Raw genomic sequence first — 20,274 nt, 5'->3', positions numbered from 1 at the left:
GAAAAATCAAAACTGTTTCATTAATATCTTAAAAAAACATATTTGTGTTTAAACTGAATACTTTTAATAATACTATATCATAACCGCAATAAACCATTAAAGACTCTTTCATTGCTAAAACAAACAACCTCGAAGGTACTCTACATTATCCGTGTTTTCCTGTGTGTTAACATAACCACAAATTAGCCAACACTTCTCAGTCGTACACTTTTCCAGGGCCCTAAAACCAAAACCGGAGTATGCTCATATCCCGGCCATCGTGAAAATGTTGCAAGGGTTGTAAAAGGGTTCAGCGGTCCCAAAATGAAAAAACTTACTCTCGTTTCCAGCAGCTTCGAGCCTGAGTCTTCACCCCTCCTCCACACGATCTCGAACAGGCCGTCCAGTTACTCCATGGCCCGAAAAGATTTCGCACTGTGACATTCATTGACAGGGCTGCAGAGCCCACCGGTAACACGATATCCGACTCTTGAACAGCTTCCTGTTTGCCTGAATCCTGGTTCGTGGTTGTTATTAGAATAAGTTTCCCTTCTTCGCCGGATGGTTCCGCACTCGAACGGACCACACCGTTTGGTACGGCCTGCTTGCTCGAAAGTGCTCCTTCAGCAGTGTCCCACGTCGTTGGGGTTGGAATTGGATCTGATTTAAGGTCGGTGGGCGCTATGCTTGCAGGTGCAACGGTAGCGTCGTGCGAACCGACCGACAAATCATTATTTAAGGGATTTGCATCGATAGCATTGTGCTGGTTGCGCTCGTTCAGCTTCTGGTGGTTCAATCCGACCGCGACATTAATTTTCTCGGTTAGCTCCTCAACCTGGGGGGTAGCTGTAGTGGCCGGAAACTCGTCAGCCCTCAGCCCGCGTACAGGAACTCCAAAGTCCTCGGGTACTTCGGGAATCGAAGTTACTGGAGGTTCCATAATGTACACAAGAGGTTTCGTATCGCTTTCATCCACAACCGCTTCAGGCAGAGGATGTCGGGCCGTCAGTGATTCTTCTGTGCGTCCACCGGAACCTTCCTCCTGTTGGTTACTATCTTGCGCAGACACGACATCATACCGATATCGTGCGGCATCGTCTGTCAAAATTTCTTTCTCGTTGGTTCGGGATGCTGCATGGATGCCGTGCTGCTGAAAATTCCAACGCTGCTGAGAGTGGTGGTCGAGATGATGATGCCGATCCTGTTGCTTGTTGGGGCTTGCCGAGGCGGAATCATTATTGACACCAACAGGCCCATTACTGCCACTGCCGATTTCCGCTCCGTTACCGAAATGGGGTACGAACGAAATGTCATTCTCTGACAGCGGTTCGTTTTCGTTCTTGAATTTGATTAACTTTCGCATGTAGGTTGTCCGCTGAGTCGTCGTTGCTACCAGCGCGTCGGGAGGAGAATTCAAAGCGCTGACATTCGATCGTTTCGCAGCCCGCCTTTCGAGCCATTCCCGGTGAATCTGTGGAATAAGAGGAGTAACAAAAAAAAACAACGAAGGTTAGTGTGAACCTGGATACGAATGGTAGGCACAGAACAGATCCCATCCAGGTGCAGATCTTAGGGGATGAATCAAAAGAAATGATCCCATTTGCTGACAGGATGAATGATTTGCTGAAGAGCATACATTATACTTTCCATCATTTATTCCCTAACAGATGTTGACGTGTGCTGCATAAAAGATGCTTTTTGTGGGCAACAAAATGTTACTATTGAAGGAGCAAACACAGCAAATCACAGATATTGTCCGGACGTGTAAGGAAACAAACAATTATAGTAATGTTGCTACGAGAGTCAACAAAGATAACTAAGGGAATATAAATAATTATATGGACTCCAAAAAAGGAAGAATCAAATTACATCGAATTTTTGAAATCATACAAAAGGAGGTTTCGGTACGGTATTAAGTCTAGTAGGCCAGAAATGGCAGGCATATCCTAAAAGGTCGTTACGTCAAGAAAAGATTTAAATTTAAAGTAAAATTACATAAATAAACCCAAACTTATAAATTGATTTCCTTAAAATTGAGTTTTAATTTCATTTTGTATGTGTGGACACTAATTGTTCTTTACAGGTCACATACACAGGTCACAATTGAACACTTGCAATTCAATTTAATTAACTGATAAACCGTGTCATCAAATCATATTGCATTAAGGGGAAAAGAAAAGAGAAAATTACCCTGTTAACTGAACCATTTCAAATTTTTAGACAATAAAACATAAACTACTAGTAAGTTATTACAATATGTTTTTTTTTAAACTACAATACCATTACTGAACGCTGGAACCTTACGCCTAACTTCACTCCTAACTCCACCATTCCTGTTCTGTACAACATCGGGCTGTAGTTTCTTCTGTGCTTAATTCATGTATGCCTGAGATTTAACCTCTTTGGGAAGGTTTCATAGTATCTGTATCTTAATAGCTTCAGAATTTTCGAAGAGTAATTCTGAAAGTAAAGAGAGTAAAGAGTAAAGAGTTCAAATACATGGGTGCATTCATGTTCTTGAATAGGAAAGTGACCCTCTTCGTATCACTCCAGAACCAAATTTGAACAGTGGAGCAAACCCAGATCAGGCCAAAATATCATAGGGCATTCGTATCGCTTCTACAGAGGAATCAGACGCATACTTAGACACTCCTTGAGGTAGACCTCCCAGTTTAAAGACCCGATAGTAACGAACTAATCAATGAACTGACAAACGCATACTATTTTGTTCGAGCACATGAGCATATCGCTTACCAAATCATTTAATTCTAGGCAAACTTTGAAACATTTTGTTACTTTACTTTCTCCCAAACATCCAACTTATACTTGGCGGTAAAAAACCCCAGCCAATCGTCAGTATCTAGCGCTAAGACGATTTTCCGTATGTTTACCAGAATATTTTTCATGGCGTTATTTTTAAATTGCATCCTTTTTACGAATGTAAGGAAAATTGGTAGCCGTTGGGTTATAGAAAGGTTATAAACAGTATACTCCTTACTAATTCTTTTCAACATTTCAAGAGAAAATCCCCAGCGGTAAATTTTTACAACGTTTTTCTGTGATTTGATGTGGGGCACCCTTTAACTCCAGCTTGCTTATAGCTCGTTCATGGTGTAAACCCAATTATAATTTTCCTCTGAAATCCAACAGAAACCATAATCAACTACTACATTCGCATTATTTCAATTTCCACAATTGGACTAATTAGTCACCAAAGACCACAGAACTAGTGTTGCGATTATGTCCGCACTGCCACCTCCATACCATCGCAAAGAATGAAACTTCAATTAAGCTTTTGCCCAACACCCAAAAAGCCAGTCTAGACGGAAAATGCTACCATTTTTTCTAGGTGCATGGTTGTTCGCCCTATTATCCTGCACCGATACACGTCGGTACCAATCCAACTACTAGATCTGACCACCATCCATGAACAGCCCAGAAACGAACCCCACAAAAGTCCAAACCAAACCGAAATTCTGAAATTCCCCACAAACCACTTCAGTACACCACCAATTCTGCTCGATGCGAATCGTACTGCCCACCGTCCGGTATTTGAATGCTATTTGCTGCAAATTACTATACAGATTATGTTAAATTTAGTACCAACGAAACCGAACTTCCGAAAAGTTGTTCACGCTCGGCACAATGAGCAGACAATTGTAGTTGCGTTTTGTCTGAATGTTGTTCGTTCAGAAAGGTGTCCAACAGGGGAAAGCTCCGAGAGGAAAGTGCCTCAAAATTGGTATTTTATTCTACGAGAAAAGCTTTTGCAGTACGAAACCACTTCGGGGTAGACAAAAAAAGGAAACTGACATGACCGAGCTTCATCATGTACTGTCAAATGCAGCTAGTGTGTAGGACAAAGAACTAGCGCCGCTTTCGTGATAGCGCCTCGTTGGAAAATCTACAGAAAAACTTGTCAATAGCTCCGACCGAACGAAACAGGCTGAACAAATGAAACTGGAAATGCAAAAAAAGCATCTCCTCCCACCTACAAGAAATGCAAGCCGGACAAATTTTCCTAAGCGAAGAAAATCCCGCCGGAAAGCGCACGACATAAGTTTTCTGCCAACAATTGTTATTGGGTAGCAGCCGTAGATTCTAGAATTCGTTTGACTTTACTGAGCTGTATGGGGCTTTACCCCCTAGCAAAGCGACAAAATAACTTGACAAGATTCCGTTGATGAGAATGGCGGCAAACAACTTTTCCCCAAAAATGGCAATCAAAGACGAACAAAAAATGCCCGTTAGCTTAAACGGATTGTACACGAAGGGCAGGGCATGCACGTACCGAATTATATGCCGACGGTTCAGCGAAATCTGTCGCCAAAGCTAGGAAGAAACATAATTGTGTCTTCGGAAAAAAATCCTATTTTGTTTTTCACACGAAATCATAAGTGAACATTTCTCAAGTTCTGATTCATGTGTTTTGTTCATAATTTTATACGCGATAAATTCAATGAAATTTTTATGTTTTTTCAGTGAAAAATACACAATTACAGTTAAAGTTGTTTACTTAGCTACTTACATACTCTAACAGCTAGTGTTGTGCTTAATGAATCTTTTACGAAGAGTCATTCATATGAATGTTTGACGAGAAGTCATTTTAATCAGGAGTCGACTCTCTAAGGATTCATGAATCCTCAGGGATGAATCCTTGAGATTACATTTCCGGAGGGATTGAATTCATGAATCTCGAGGAGTTATGAATCTCTAACGATTCATGAATCCTTGAGAATAGCTTAGTTTAGCAAGGTTACACTAATCCTCTTCACCTAACTCAAATCCAACTTTTACTCGGTTGAATGCAAAACTGGCTGTAGGAACGGTGTGGCACATAGCGCAAAGCACTTAATTATAAGAGAATTACTTCTACAGAAAATGGATACCACCTGTTTTATTCTCTAACATTTCTTTTCATATCCTACCCAGAATCCTACGTCCGCGCACTATTCTGTCAATTCTTTCTCGGCGTATCACTTAAGATTCATTGGAACCTTTCTTCCTGTTAGCGTAATGTCAGTTTCTTATTTTTGCTTGACTTTCATACATTCCCAGATAATTTTTTGTGAGTTTTTTTTAATTTAAGAATCGTTTAATTTGTTATATAATACCTTGCGTGTTGTATAATATGCATTACTTATTTCCGATTTTATTATCAATTTTTCCCCATATCAGTATCAATCCCCCATACGCAGGGCTGACTCTTCAGCAACGGGTAAATAAAGTCAAAGAAAGCCAGAAATGGCAGGCCCAGACCGCTTGAGGTTGTTACGCTAATAAAGAAGAAGGAGAAGATTTTTAATGTTTAGATAAATTTTAAGTTACCAATTCATAAAGCTTTATTTACGAAGCAAATGAAACATACAAAATGTAATACTAAAAACAAAACATAACAATTTTATCAAAACAAAGAATTATTTAAGAAAAAACTGGAATAACAATCATCTTTTTACTTTATACAATGAAAAGAAGCATTGGTCAGAATATTAAAGCACAAAGAAGATTTGTTAAACTATGTGTAGCCTACATACATTATTGTTTAATGATATAAATATACCATTATTAATTTATTTATTAAACCCCATGTTTTGCTTGTTATACCAATTACAGCAGTACTTAATTAAGACGTCTGTTCTTTACTGCTTGATCGATCGCTCAGGGTTGTAATAGAAACATATTTCTTCATATTACCATTCCCACTTTTTTAATTATCTCAAAATATTAATTGCAACCATGTATCTTCCCCCAACGTTTGACCAATTTTATTCACTTTGTTACCTTATCTGTCAATCTTCCCTCTAATAAAAATCCAAAACTACCTAATCTACGTCTCGGTTCGGCTGCAAACAAACGGAGTGAGAAAGGAAAGCATTTCCCCATAAAAAATGACATCACCCACACGAGCTACCGTTGGCTAGGACCGCAAAACCACGCGAGCATAATGGGCACATAATCGATAGCATATGTTCGTAAATCAGAGCCCGTCATTTTATGGTTCGCTTCGGTTCAGCTATAAGCCGAACCAGAAACGATAATGGGCGAACAGCTCATAAAAATGTTTTGGTGCCCTTGGTGATGGTGTGAAATTCTTCGCCCTCTAGAACAATTTCCGATTGGGGTCTTGGGGAACGAATTTTTGGTTTGGGGTGTAAAAAAAAACAACACACACCATCGTGCAAAAGAACAGAAATAATTTGTAACATAGACTGCAAATTGTATAGAAACACAACAATGAACGTCGTGTGATACCGATGGGTGGTTTTGTTGGATTTGTAAATGTAATTCTACGTCACCATTTGTTCTGCCGGGAGAACATGGTGTAGGACGTTCAACATCGTATCGAGTGCTTGTACGTTCGAAATAAATGTTACCCACTGCCCTTCTTTGCTTGCTTCATGCCAACGATCCCCCAACCTACTTCACTTTGGTTGCCGTTTTTTCACCAACGGTAGAGCCGCATGTTTCTTATGCTGCCAAGGTCGACCCTCAGATCACTCCTCCCAGCTCGTGTCGTTACTGGAAAGAACGGTAGCTCTCTGCTAGGTATACGCAATGGGTGTTCCGTTCAAATGACACACATAATCGCAAATGTCATGCTTGTCGTGAATGGCTCTCATCTGCCAGGAATCACATTGTAAAATATGTTTTTTAAGGCTCCGGTTAAGAATTTTACGGATCTTTACGGTGCTGTATGCACCGTAGGACGGTAAGTAGAGAGTAGAAAGAAATACATTTATTACGGCTACCGACACGTAACACGAACGGACCATTTGTTGTAACATTTTTGTTCTAATGTTGTTTTTCGCAAATCGTTAAGAAAATGGTCCCATGAATGCAGCTTGTTCCACACAGTCAGTCTAATTCGAATTCATAGAGAAGGAACCGCCAAACGATATATTAGACGGAAAGAATCTTACCTCCGACAGACATTCGGTAGCTATTTGTTGTGAGGCGTTCAACGAATTCTAAATTTTTACAGAAAAAATGGAGAACTGATCTTAATAGAGATTCTGTGTTTTCCGAAAAATTTAGTCTACGAAAGATTCAAAATATCGCAGAAGTGTTGCGAACAGCGGTGGCTTTCACATTCACAAGCGTTTGAAATACAGAAAGCTTTAAATAAAGGCCGGGTCGAGTATAACACACTTTCGTATGACATCTTCCAGAGCTATGTTAAGAGCTGAGTCCATAAAGAACACTACTTGGTGCTTTTAGAATATTTGGTAAAATAAATCGCCGTTTTTTGACGAATAAGGATAGGATATGGTAGGATAGGACTTGGAAGTAGTTAACTAATCAATATTTCACCATGATAACACGCCGTCTCACTCCAATGTACCATATAGTGTATCAGTCAAACCTCAAACAAAAATAATCGCTTTACTCTCACTTCCTACAAATTTTCCACTGTGTGATTTATATATTTTCTCAAAAAATAAAATTCCGTGTCGGGAAAGCTGATATGAGTCGCTCGAGGTCACTAAACTGAATTTGTTGAGAAAACTTAAGACCATTTCTGCCGAGGTATAACTGAAGCGCATGGTTTGCTCAAATTTGATTTGACACTAATGACGGATACAGCAAGAATTAACAGATCAAAGCGTAATAGTGATATTAACAACAACAAAAAAATAGTTAAACGTGACTCTTCTTGATTTCCAACTACTTGGTGTTAAATTTCTTGAATAGCTTCAAAGTATTAACCTTGCCAAAAATCGCACCTCATCTAACATGTTCAACTTGGTGTCATGTGCCGTAATATAACGAAACACACACAGCATAGTGTAGCTGTAGGATTAATGCCAACACACCCTATCCCCGTCGAAGGGTTTTGTTTATCCAAAATTTTATTTCGCATGCCTTTCGTACACAAACATACACGGCCGCTCACACATAACATACCACACTTTGCTTCAAACACTACGCGGCAAATAAGTTGTTGCGTCCATAAATCATATTTGGAGCAAACGATGAGACGAGCGGGCCAGAGGAAACAGGGCGAAGGGCGCAACGCTTCCGTCGTCAGGAATTTAGAATCTTTGCGCCTCACATTTCATCTGCCGCGTCTATCTTTGGCCGTTTAGACATGATCGCGTGTTTGACGGGAAACTGCCTCCGCAGTTAATCCTCCCGGCCCTATCGATAAACCACCAAATTGGACGAATAGGTCAAATGGAGCTAGGGTAGCGCTTAATATGTTGGCAAAGCGTTTTTTTCTTCAATGTTGTCAGCTTCAAACAGTTTGTACATTGAGCAGAGAACCAAACACCACCACCACCAGTCAAATGCAAGAACGATTCGGTAAGAACCGTTGGTCGGCAGCACTGGCAGACATGGCCAAGGGTTACCATTAACATCAGCTTCTCTTCCTTCATCGCGTCAGCTACTCTATCCACATAGAATTGTTGGAATTTTTTCAACATCTCATCCAAAACCGATATGATGCACGATGATGAGTGGTTTTCGTTGCATTTCATCATATTTCACACATGCCACATTACGATGCTCGTCCTCACTTCCTTCCGATTCCTGTTGGGACTCTTCTTCTTAATGGTTCGCTGTTATCGTACCGGACAGAATAATCTCATTTTACTGCAACCGAATATTTTCACCGATTGAAGGGCAAATTGGAGGTTCGGTCAGCTTCAGCTCCAGGAGCGGTGTGCGAGTATTGAGAGGGACCCTTCACTCCGGGTCGATTTTGTTCGTCTCCTGTGCCATTTGACCGTTGACCTAGAAACTGACCGACCATCTGCGAGAGTTCAGATTACTGGCTGGCCTTTGTTTGCATTGGTACACTCCGGTCCAAACCTAAACCTGGACGACCGCAGGCGTTTGAGACGTGGGAAATCGTTGCCCCCTTTGCAGCAAGGTCACGCAAAAATCTCTCCCATATTTGCTTTCCACTTTCCGGGGCTGGCTTGGAGAGGGGCGAGCAAGTGGATTTTCCGCTTTGATTTATCACCCTTTGGACCCCGTACCCGAGAAGCCTGTGATTGAATGCTGAGCGGAACAAGTGGAATTGGTCCAATATTCAAAATGATTGAAACACGGTTTGTTTATTTTTACTTCACCTTTTACTATCGCTGGTAATGCGCCGTTCGGGTGGGCGAAAGTAAACGTATTTCGAATGGGCTTCCCGAGCAGGAAATTACATAACGTATGTTCTGTGCTTGCGCTTGTGTGCAAGGCCGTGTGTTGATAATCTCAAATGGCTTTTTGTTTTGTTTTAGTTTTTCGTTGTTGCCAGCGTGACAAATAAATTGCATATTTATTAAAAGTTTTTTTTTATTTGGTTCCTATTTCTCCTCTGTCCGTTTGATTAGTCTTCTTTCACATGTTATATGATGGAAATTTGTTTGCAAAGAGAATATGCATCGAAGCCAATAACACGAAAATCTGCAACCATTTTCCGATGTGTACCAACCAGAAGCACACTCAAAAAGCTACACTCAAAAAACGAAGAGCAACTAAGCGACGTAAAATATTCAACACTCATCGGCCGTAAAACTATCAGCACAATCGCACCAAAAGCCATCATAAAAAAAAACATCATCATGAGCGCCGATTCTGGCAGACCAATTTTGGGAAAATTTTCCTCCCTACATGGTTCAGCCTTGCTTTTTTTTTTAATTTTGTTTGTTTGCATGCATTTTTTCCCGCCTATCTTTGGGCCCTGCTACAGCTACTGTGCAGAACTAGGCGATGCGATTTTCCTTTTCTCTCAAGCGGAAGTTAACCCTTTCGGTGTTCTCATTCGACGTACGTCGAAAGCCAGACCCAAATCTGATCTAGAACTACTTCTATCGTCACGCCACCATAGACCCGATCCGTATTTCTCTTCCGTCCCAGCCCAACGGTGGTATCGCTTCCACTAGCAGAACCATTGTCTGCGCTAAATGAACCGGAAAATCTGAAAGCAATGCTGCGCAACATTTACCACCACCAGGGCTTCTACGGTAGCGGGTTAAAGGGAGACTGGGGAGCTATTCCTGAGAGCATACTGCCTCCACAAACGACTAGGTGAAAAATTTGAATTTTAACCGAATACCAACCCAGCATGATTCGAATTCTGTACCATAAGGTTGCATTATAGGTCAAACCGCAGCGAGCCAAGGCATCGAAACATCATCACTTTTGATACTACGCTCCTGAACGGCCTGGTTTCGGGGCCAAATCGTACGACAAAGGGTTCAAATTCTTCATGTCTTGTACGTCTGACACTAGCTTGGAGTATGGCCTGGCCACATACACACACACAAAATACAGAATTGGTCAGTCCGTACGCTGGTGTGGCAATAAACTTCGAACATAATCGAAAACCTTCCGGATCTTATACCGGACCACACACAACAAGGCGATTAGGTTTCCTGATTTAACTTACGGTTCCGCTTGATCCGCAATATTGCCATGGATTGTCTGTCTGCCTGTCGTCACCGTCGTCGGTTGTTGGGCCGGCAACATCCGTTCGGGTAGCTGACGCTGACGCTTCAGTTTGCGTTATGATAAAGTTGCCCTGCGGTGCAACTTTTATGGCTACACACGGATAAGGAAGTGAAAATTAGGATACTCCACAGTAATGGTTTTTCACGCTCCACGCTTAACCGGCTACCGAGTAGGTCGCCTTTCTGCATTCGGCTTTTTCAAATGGGCACTTAGAGGTTTTTGATCAACGAAATTCATATGGGCTATTGTTGAGAAAACTGCTTTCAAGTTGCTCAGAAGCTTTGATTGAAAAATTGGTTGTTTCTACTTTACACCAACGGTTCAAATGTAGCATGCAAGCTTCAAACATTACTTTAAGAAGGATTAGTATTTATAAGAGCCCAATTTATGTTTAAATTTTCATGCTTTTTATAGTCGATTTTGTAGCTTCAGTTACCATACCACACTTTGTGTAGAAGATTTGTTGTTTTGTGTATTTTACAAAAAAATATTTATTTCTTTAAGAATTTTACACTACTATTTCTTTTTCCTTTACATTCATTAAAGCATTAGAACATTGCCAAATTTAGTAAATTTCATAGTTGGAAATATTAGCCGGTTGTTGAAGAGCAAAGTTTGCTTGTTATGTCAAATCAGAATAACGTACCATAACAAATATATTTAAGTAAGTAAGGAAAAACAATTGGAATGGAATGGAATGGATGAAGAACATATAACCAAAGGTATGTAGTAACAACATGCTTAATAACATAAGTTTGGATATACTTATAAAAAGAATGAATGAACTGACTGTCCTGCAATCAAATTAGACACGCCTAACACCCGTTGTGGCCAGTCATGTCATTTGAATGACACCGGACGACCCGCTCAGTACCCAAAACTGGCCTCAAACACGTCCATTGAGAAAAAGAGACATTTTAGATGAAAATCGATCGAGGTCTAAGGTTTTAGGACCAAAACGAGGTGGGGTGATGGCATTGACACGTCCGCCTGAAAGGCAGTGGTATAAATATTTCCCAATAGCAATTATTCAAAATAATTATTGAAAGTTTCACGCACAAAAGTTTGCGTTTAGAGATCTTTGACAATTTAAAAGCGATGCATTAATGCACCTAAAGCTGCTTACCAATTCATACAAAAGAAATGTTTCAAATTACAGCACAGCCCCTCGAATATTAAATTTCAAACAAAACATTAAGCAATTTGAATATTTTTTCACCTTGAAGTTACAAGAATGTTACAAGATTAAACAACTTTTCTAACTCTCGCTATCTCTATCTTTCTCTCTATCTCTCTTTCACACACACACTATCATTAGCCCTAAAGTACCTTATCTCGGAAGGTTCAAGTTTGAGCATGGCTACTTTCGTTACCCTTTCATATTGAAGACGTCTGCTGCAGTGCATCATCCCCATACGCATTGAGCCATCCTTCTTGGCGTCCGTTTGGTACACTTCCGGCAAACCGGCGCTATGCCAGCATATTGCCCCGTAGCCTAATTTACCTAAGTGTGAATTGGGAACAATTGTTTGCACCCACGCATTCGGACGAACTGGAGGCACCACCCATCTCATCTGTGCACGCATCTGAGGCAACAGCTTGGTTCATGCTGTATCACATTTGCCTCCAGTGCAGTGCACTTACCGCGAACCGTGTACAAACAATCGCGAGAGAAGTTCCATCCGTTCGCAAACACACAACAAACTACCAACTCAAACACATCACAGCGCACCTCTTCTGGCCTTCCGGTGCCTGCAAGCCTGCAACCTTCAAACCGACGGGCACTGCTGGAGTGTGCCCGCAGCCCAGCCATTAATATGTCTTACAACAACCACCCGTGAAAGCGACACCAAACGCGGCATGCCGGCCACCAAAAGTGGCTTGAGTGGAAATTACTGGCATAAAAGGAAGAGAACGGAATATACTGTTTATGTTACATTCTTACCTCCCATACCTTGCTTTTCTCCGTTTCATGTTGATAAGATATAACTTAATCTGCTGCCGTTTTATACTTGTTTTGCTGGCGTGTTTTTCTTTTTGGTTGCTGTTACTCAATGATTCTACCACCGTTGAAATGTAACAGGATGGTAACAGGTGATGGAGATTGGAAGCAAGGGGAAATAGCGATGGAAAAGGGCCCACTGGTGGAGATGTACCCAATGACTCGCCGGCTACTTCACAAGCAGTGTGGGCAAATTTTTGTGTTAATTTTTAATGAAGCATTAATATAACAACTATTCATGAAAAACTGAAATTTGCAAACAAATTCCCTCCAGTTTAATACTTTAAACATGGCGTAATTTCACCATATTAGTACGAAAATAGTTTTTATTCATTTATGCTTCCTTACCAAAAGCTTATGAAAATGCCATTTTGTTTCCTAATTAAATTTTCAACTCACACGAAAGATAAGAAAAAGTTTATAAAGAGTATAATGACACGAACCGATCCCAGTGTACACTAGTAGTAGCACGATGATGACCCACGAGCCACGAGTGGACCACCGGTCGACACCAAACAGATGCTATTAGGTGAACATGCTTTTCCATTTTGCTAATTAGCCACATGGTCTGCTGGCACCCACAAACGGTGAGGTGTCGTGCTTTTTTCCCTCTGCTATCGCAACCACTCTGTCGGTTGGGTGTCCGTGCAACTTATTCCACCCTACGGTGGAAGATTCCTGCTTCGATCGGCACAAAGTGCAACATAATTCGACCGTTGTGCCATTATGTCTGCACCATGTTCCATGTTGCGTTTTCATGTACTCTGTTTTTGTCTCGTGATTTCGGTAGCGGCACACTTTACTCACCCGTATGCGGTCCCTTGTAGAGAGGTCAGCTTCGATCGTATCGATTGAAAAGATAGCGATGATTGTGATACAATATACCAGCCTGTAATGGGAGTAGAATGATAGAGATACGAGAAAATTATTAATAAAAACTTCACATGTCTCCAAGTGGTTCTCTAACCAACAGATACAATAACTATTTCTTCTGTATGACCTACTTTTAACCAATCCCAACGCAATGATGCATCGTAGTGTAATTGCACGGGAAGTGATGTCCATGACACATTGTACAATTATCACATAGGTCACTTACAGCCTTGGATCACATTTGATCAGATGATGATGATGATGCAGCAGAGCAATCTGTAATCCAAACCCTACTGGCGCCTATCTTTGTGGCAGCCGCCACTGCAAGTATTGAAGCAATTAATTCCTTTCCGATATTCGTCACACGACAGCACGAACGATTTGCTTTGGTCATAACCGGCAAGCTGCTTCTTCAAATCATCCCTCACATCTAGCGCCACCCAAAAGTGTTCTGCTTGTTCGTTCAACTTCACCAACGACACCCAGAACTAACAGATACTCCCGGAATGATCAGACCCTTCACTCCCTTTTTAGCAATGCCGACAATGATGAAGAGCTTTTTTTCATCCAACATGGCACTAGAGTAGGAAATTATTTTACCTTAAAGATCAAATAATTCTGTACGGCTATTATTGACTCGTGGTTAAAAAATCTATCTCCTAATGCTCAGTATGGAGTGCCTGACGAATCCATTTAATATTGCGAAACATCACTGCGTTTGTCAATTAAAAAATGGTCGTAAGACACGCATCAACGGTAACGGCAAAGCACGGGTCAACGAATCCCAGTCATATTGTTTAATGTTTTAGAAACGGCTTGGACATGTTTGAAAATCTGTACCATTGTGACCGTACCATCGTTTACTTTCGAAACCAATCGAATCGCCTGTCGCCTAAAAGGATGGTAAATATTGCATAGCGCTGTTATGCGGTTTTAGCATACGCCCGAAACAATTGCTGTTGTTAGTCATGGCGCTAGTAGGACAACATTTACTTTTTCCATAAGCGGTTGTGTTCACGTATCAAATTGTGCAACTTTCGGAAAGATGTTTCATTGGGCACGTCAAGCGGGAATTAGTCAATACAGAATCAGCCGTGTAAGTTGTGCCTTTCTGTCAACGCTTGGACTGCGTTAGCTGTCAAAGCAAAGCAATCATTTTATAACAGTCATCTCAGAGTGTTGAACATGTATTTGCAACAAAATAATTAGAAAGTCAATGGCGTTTAACGTTAGCTTTAGCATTCCCTACCTCACACACAGTTTCTATGATTGTCTAGTCTATAATTCCAAGGGATCTGGTAAGAATTAGTGCATGTTACCTTTTTTGTAATATTATCTGTACATTGTCCCCAACAAACTGGCTCAGCATGTGAGTTATAGTAACGGCCGATGGCACATGGTGTAACCTACAATGTCCACAAACCAGCATAATGCAAAACGTGGTATCGTAGATAGACAAAATCAGAGAGCGTGGAAGTGTCGCCCAAACAGACAGATGATCAAACGTATTATCGTTAAATATGTAATATTAAGCACAGAGATTAGTACAGTGTCCTTCTCATGCGATAAAGCTTGTGCAAAAAATTCTATTACATATTTCAGACCATCACCATCGAATTACTTTCGCCTGTTCGTTGCAGATTTTGAACTAAACCCATCTCAACAACAGTTAGCCAGCATGTCGAAGCGCTCCATAGCAGCTGGTACACGTCCAACACTCACACCCACTCCATCAACCCAACAGATCCGTACTCGCCGGGACGAACCTTCGTTCGGTTTCGGTTCGTTTTCGCCCGATGCGGGGATAAAGTGAAACCATGCGATGAAGCGCTCGTTGCGTCTAATTTATTTCCCCCAAACCCGTGTTGCATGTATCGGTCCCTTTTTTGGATGATGGCCAGGACCTTCTTCACACACAGTGCTAGCACCACGTGTCGAAATGACGGCCAGATGAAACGTCAGTCGACCCCAACACGAACGGGAGAACTGCTTGGTTGTCAAAAAAGGCTGCTGCATCATGCGGAGTGTGAGTATGACGGCGTGTAGTATTGGTTGTAGTATTCCGAAGAAAAGAGGCTTTTAATAGGTGTAGGTAACATTAAACTTGAGCGAAATTTTTCTGCATTATTATCAACATTTTGGAAAAGGGAATATCCCTTTCAATTTTTCTCGCTTAGTTGCTTTAATTTCGTGATTGTGAATACGGCATCATCTATCTTTTGATCCTTGAACTTATACACCAACATTCGAGCAAAACCGATACAACCATGTACGTTTTATCTCTTCGTCCAGCACTTTGGTTCAGATCGTTGTCCGAAAGCCTTGCGAAAACGTCGTCGGACCATGTCCATTCCATGTGTTTTTCCGGTATGACCGTACGTAATGGCCGACCACATCAAACCACTCGGTGCCCGACGTTCCCGCACGGTATCTCGTACGATACCCGAAAGAAAAATTATCAAGACCATTACAGGCTCTCGGAGAGTGGAGACTGCAAACGCCCACAGTGGCGAAGCTGGACGATCACCATTTCTGCACTTCTCGTCCCAGAGCTCGGTTATCTTTATTACCCCAACAAATTCAATAAAATATGCTTATGAATTTATGTGTGTACAGCCACAATTCACTTGCTCGAATTCGTTCCGGACACTCGAACCGTCGGTACGATCGTGTGGCCCCACCGCCACTCTATGGACCTTCAACAACACAGTCCTATTTTAGAAGTCGCAATCATAGAGCATTTCCCCCAAAAACCCTAGATATTGATTGTGTGTTCGCTCTCGCACACTGTGGTGCTGTAGCTTTTGGGCAACAGAATCTGTAATTGGTTTCATTGCACGAAACATGGGGTACGCCTGAGACTGCACTTGCTGTTGGATGTGCATGCCATTTGATTTGTTCGCCCGATGCTCCGCAAGCAGTTGAGGTTTGCCCATGCTATGACCCTTAAAAACAACAGTAACCAAGTGGAACATACCGGTCCGGAACGATGGAACACGATTGATGTAGGTTACACAATGCTCGATACCAGGCAATAATAAGAATTGCCTTCTGCATTTGCACTACGGCTCGATGCCGGATACTGGCGACTTCGGGGTGAAGTACATAAATTAGGCCACACCGTACAACCAGGCTCCTTCTTCTCAGTGAAGGCGCACTCACCCCACAGCTGCAGATATCAAATTCACAAATTAGAACAAATATTGCGTAAGTCGGCATCGTCTAACAGGCATTCTTCCGGGAGACTGCTGCTGCACCCGGCAAGACTTCATAAACGGAGTAAAATATGAGTTTGGAATTACATTGAACTGTTCAGAAATTGCGCATTGCATGCATGTTTTTCTGTCAAAATGTTTACAGAACGAGAACATTATGAATTACATGGAAACATTACTTCTATGTAAATCAAAGCAAATATGCGAGCGTTTCTTTCAAAACAAATAAAAGACAGTGCGCTCAGTGATGTTCACAGCATAGTCAACTCCGAACGCGTTTCTATCCCAACACACCGGATGTCGATTGTGTGCTACATCTGATAAATGTTGAACTGATCCGGAAATGTCTCCCCATTCTAGGCACGGATCCGCGTCAACTTACCGTGCCTGTGCGGTACCTTCTAGTTACCTTGCAGTTGCTAATTATATGCAATTATCCACCATGGAAATCAATCCTTTCAAATCAACACCGCTTTCGCGCTCGGTGAACGGATTGTGCGCCCTCGTAATTACTTCATTTCAAGAGCATCTCCATCTCTATCTGCAGCCACTTGGAAAGTGCAAAGCCACTCGAACCCGTCACTTTCCGTTCCGTTCTGCCGACGAAAGAAGCGTCGACGTTGCGGATGCGTGATCGAAATGTTAAGAGGTCACTTTTCTTTAGCTCTTCTCCACCTGGGACACGCCCCGCCATCCGAACCCTCGTGTGCATGCCGTGGTTCGATCTTATCGCGAGTGCATTATTGCACTTTTCAGCAAACAATGGACTCCAGATTGATGTTTGATTGTCTGTTGAAGCGGAAACTGTGCGATGCGTACCATGGTGTTCGGCTGTGGCGGTGGGAGTCTTCGTTGACGTTGTTATTCACGTAGCGACCCTCTTGGGCCATGTTTTCCCACTAAGCAGACCGAGGGTTAAGCAGCACTAGAGATGCATCATATTGGTGCCGCAACTCTGGCTCAACCGGGTACGGCTTGCATTACGACGCACGGTATGAAATGGGCCCGCAAATCATGTGATGATGGGGTTTGGGGCGCGCTACGATTTTGATGGATTCGGTTATTGATTGGTAAACGATCAACTGGGTTCAAGTGCGGGTTCCGGGTGAGATGCTGCACACAAATCATCAGCTAGTCATGCAACTGGTAATTACAAATTTGTTCCATTGCTCTGGTGCTGCACCATGAGTACAATCGAAAGCTCCTTATGGATGAGCAGGTGTTGCAATACTTGCAGCGTGTTAATTAATTGCATCGCATGCACTGCATTTGATGCAAGTGCCAGACAAAGTAGTGCTCCTGAGCGCGTACACTATGGAGTGCTTGGGAAGTCTCATCATCGTTTACGTGCTGGGATAATTATTTGCACATTATTTTTTTTTTACCACGAACCACGTATACAACTAAGTTTTAAACAAATTTTGAAGCCTTTTATGTAAAATCATTAAACCATCTGACTTTTTTATACATTTTCAATAATGTATAAAAATATCTTTCAGAATGAAAATATTTGAAGCATACATTTTTTGAATACTTAGAATATTTATAACAGTCTACCAATGAGCTAATGATTGGTATTAACATTATACATTCATTTCATTGCAGCCTGGGTTGGCACCGTGTTCTAGCTAAAGCTACGATACGCGTGTACAAAATGGCACGTTCCACAAGACGGGGCGTGCATTTTATTCCTAAACAGGTTCAATGTGCAAAAGAATGCTTCCCACAATTTCCAATCTCGGTTGCTTTCGTACCATTTTTGAGTTGGCGTTGAGTGTTAGAATCTGTAAGATAAGTGCATCCGCATGATACATTTTGTGCCGAAGTGCCGAAGGAAGCAAACGCGGGTACATGCGAACAGTCGGCAACGGGTTGGGAACCCATTGAACTAGCGAAAGTTAGGCTACCGCACCGGTGTAACGGAAAGTACGTGATCAGAAAGCATCAACTCGTTAGCGCCGCCATGGCAAAGCTGCGGAAGAAAACTTACCACCAGGCCGAGCTATCTGGGGAAGATATCTGCCAAGATTTATTCTTCCGATATCCGGTCACCGGCACTTTGTCACAGTAAAAGGTAACGATCGATACACAAAGAATACAATTTGACAAGTTGCGCAACCTATCGAACGTAACGATATACTTCCAGCCCTAGGCGGGCCGGGCACTTTCGGTATCGTGTTCAAGTGCAGCAACATGTAAAAATGTCCTCTCTGCATGAAAAGGCCATGGAAAGGCAGTGGCTCTGTGCCATTTGAAAGGTCATTAAATTGCTTCAACGATATTGACAGATTGACGCGTTAACTTCCATCATTATCTAGTGCAATACAGAAACATATTGAGCTATTAATCATGCCCGTCAGGTAGCTCAACTAGTGAAGTAAAATTGGAACTATTTATGCATTGCACATTTCATTACGAATGCGTGTATGTTGGGCCGGGAAAATTAATCACAATACTCCAATGTGCTCCAAAGCCTACAGCAACAGCATCTATCCGCGTGCCCTATGACCAACACTGTCGGCTGACACTACACGCTTGTTATTAATATGCGAGCCTGGAAAGATAAACATCTGAACCTAGCGTACCCGGCCTAAACGATGCGGTGTATGGCTGTTCACACACGGGATTCATGCTGTCCGATAAAGCCCTTTAACGCAAATTTGATGCGGATGAAATGGTTGGTGTCGACGGATTGTGTGTGTGTGTACATATTATAGTTTTCATTTTCCGCAGATGAATAGACGGCTGCATTCGTTTGATATACCGCAAGGCAACAAAGTGTATCAAAACATTTCGCATTATGCCGACCCTGCAAAGCTATCTGAATGGAGCATTATGAACCGTCGAGTTTAGCAGGAATAGCTTAAGGCTACTTTGCAGGGCTTTAAAATGTTCAGCATTGACATTGTGACAAGTTGTAGTTAAATGAGCAAGGCTCATTACATCTTATCGTTTCATGTTGAAATGGTGCTCCAAACTTCAAACTCGATGTAGCGTCATCTGTCCCTAACAATGAAATGAAAATTGAAACATAATTCCCATCTTAAAAAGGGAAAAAGGACAAAACAGCAAAACAATACCAAAAATTAGTCCTGCACATTTGTCCTGCGAGCAAAGAAGGTCTTTCGCAGATATCCTGCCACGCCGTGCAAAGAATCAAATGCCATGGGTCCCGCATTGCAGACCACCGATGCGGATGTGTGGTAATTATTCAGTTCATACCCAATTACACTGCCCATCGCACACTCGACCATCTTCTGCTCAAAGTAATCCCATCCATACCGACAACCGCAATTACGCTCAACTGACCGGACGCTCGCTCGAACATGTGGTTTTCCAAACAAAGCCATCGAAGCCCAAAAGCGTATCCAACGGCAGTACGCTCACCACCCCGTGAGCCCTACCTTTTCAACTTCACTCACCCGAACAGCGCCACATCATCAATCCCAGCAGCCATTATGTCCCGACGGAAAACGTGTATCCGGTTTTCCCCGGGACTCAGCAATGCCGAAGCTCAGGAAATTGTGAGTGCTTGTACGTATAATAAATCCAATCCGCTGCCCTGCAGACTGGCCAACTGGCTCGTCCCAAAAGGACACAAATAACACAGGTTGCTCCATAGACGCCTGAGAATACATCCTTCCGAGCTCACGCCGGCTGACTGACCGCACCGCACCACCGCCACCGTACCGGACCAGGATCAAATCAATCAGCAACAATGCACAGCGTATCGGGGTACGTCCAACCAGGGAACCT

General features: G+C 42.2%; 1 protein-coding gene across 1 annotated transcript in view; it reads right to left on the bottom strand.

Annotated features, from left to right (window-relative positions):
- Nucleotides 1–19,975, bottom strand: part of LOC128712561 (thrombospondin type-1 domain-containing protein 4) — a 71,357-nt gene extending 51,382 nt beyond the window's left edge. Inside the window, exons 1-3 of the mRNA XM_053807453.1 lie at nucleotides 19,941–19,975; nucleotides 13,238–13,319; nucleotides 318–1,450 (exon numbers count right to left, since the gene is read on the bottom strand). Of these exons, the coding sequence (XP_053663428.1) occupies nucleotides 318–1,450; nucleotides 13,238–13,319; nucleotides 19,941–19,975 (1,250 nt within the window). The remainder of the gene's footprint in view (nucleotides 1–317; nucleotides 1,451–13,237; nucleotides 13,320–19,940) is intronic.
- Between the last annotated feature and the right edge of the window lie 299 nt (nucleotides 19,976–20,274).

Source organism: Anopheles marshallii, chromosome 3 (assembly GCF_943734725.1).
Source record: "Anopheles marshallii chromosome 3, idAnoMarsDA_429_01, whole genome shotgun sequence".
In the NCBI taxonomy this organism is placed as follows: Eukaryota; Metazoa; Arthropoda; class Insecta; order Diptera; family Culicidae; genus Anopheles; species Anopheles marshallii.
Note: the sequence above shows the minus strand (reverse complement) of the source record. Positions and strands in the feature narration are given on the sequence as shown.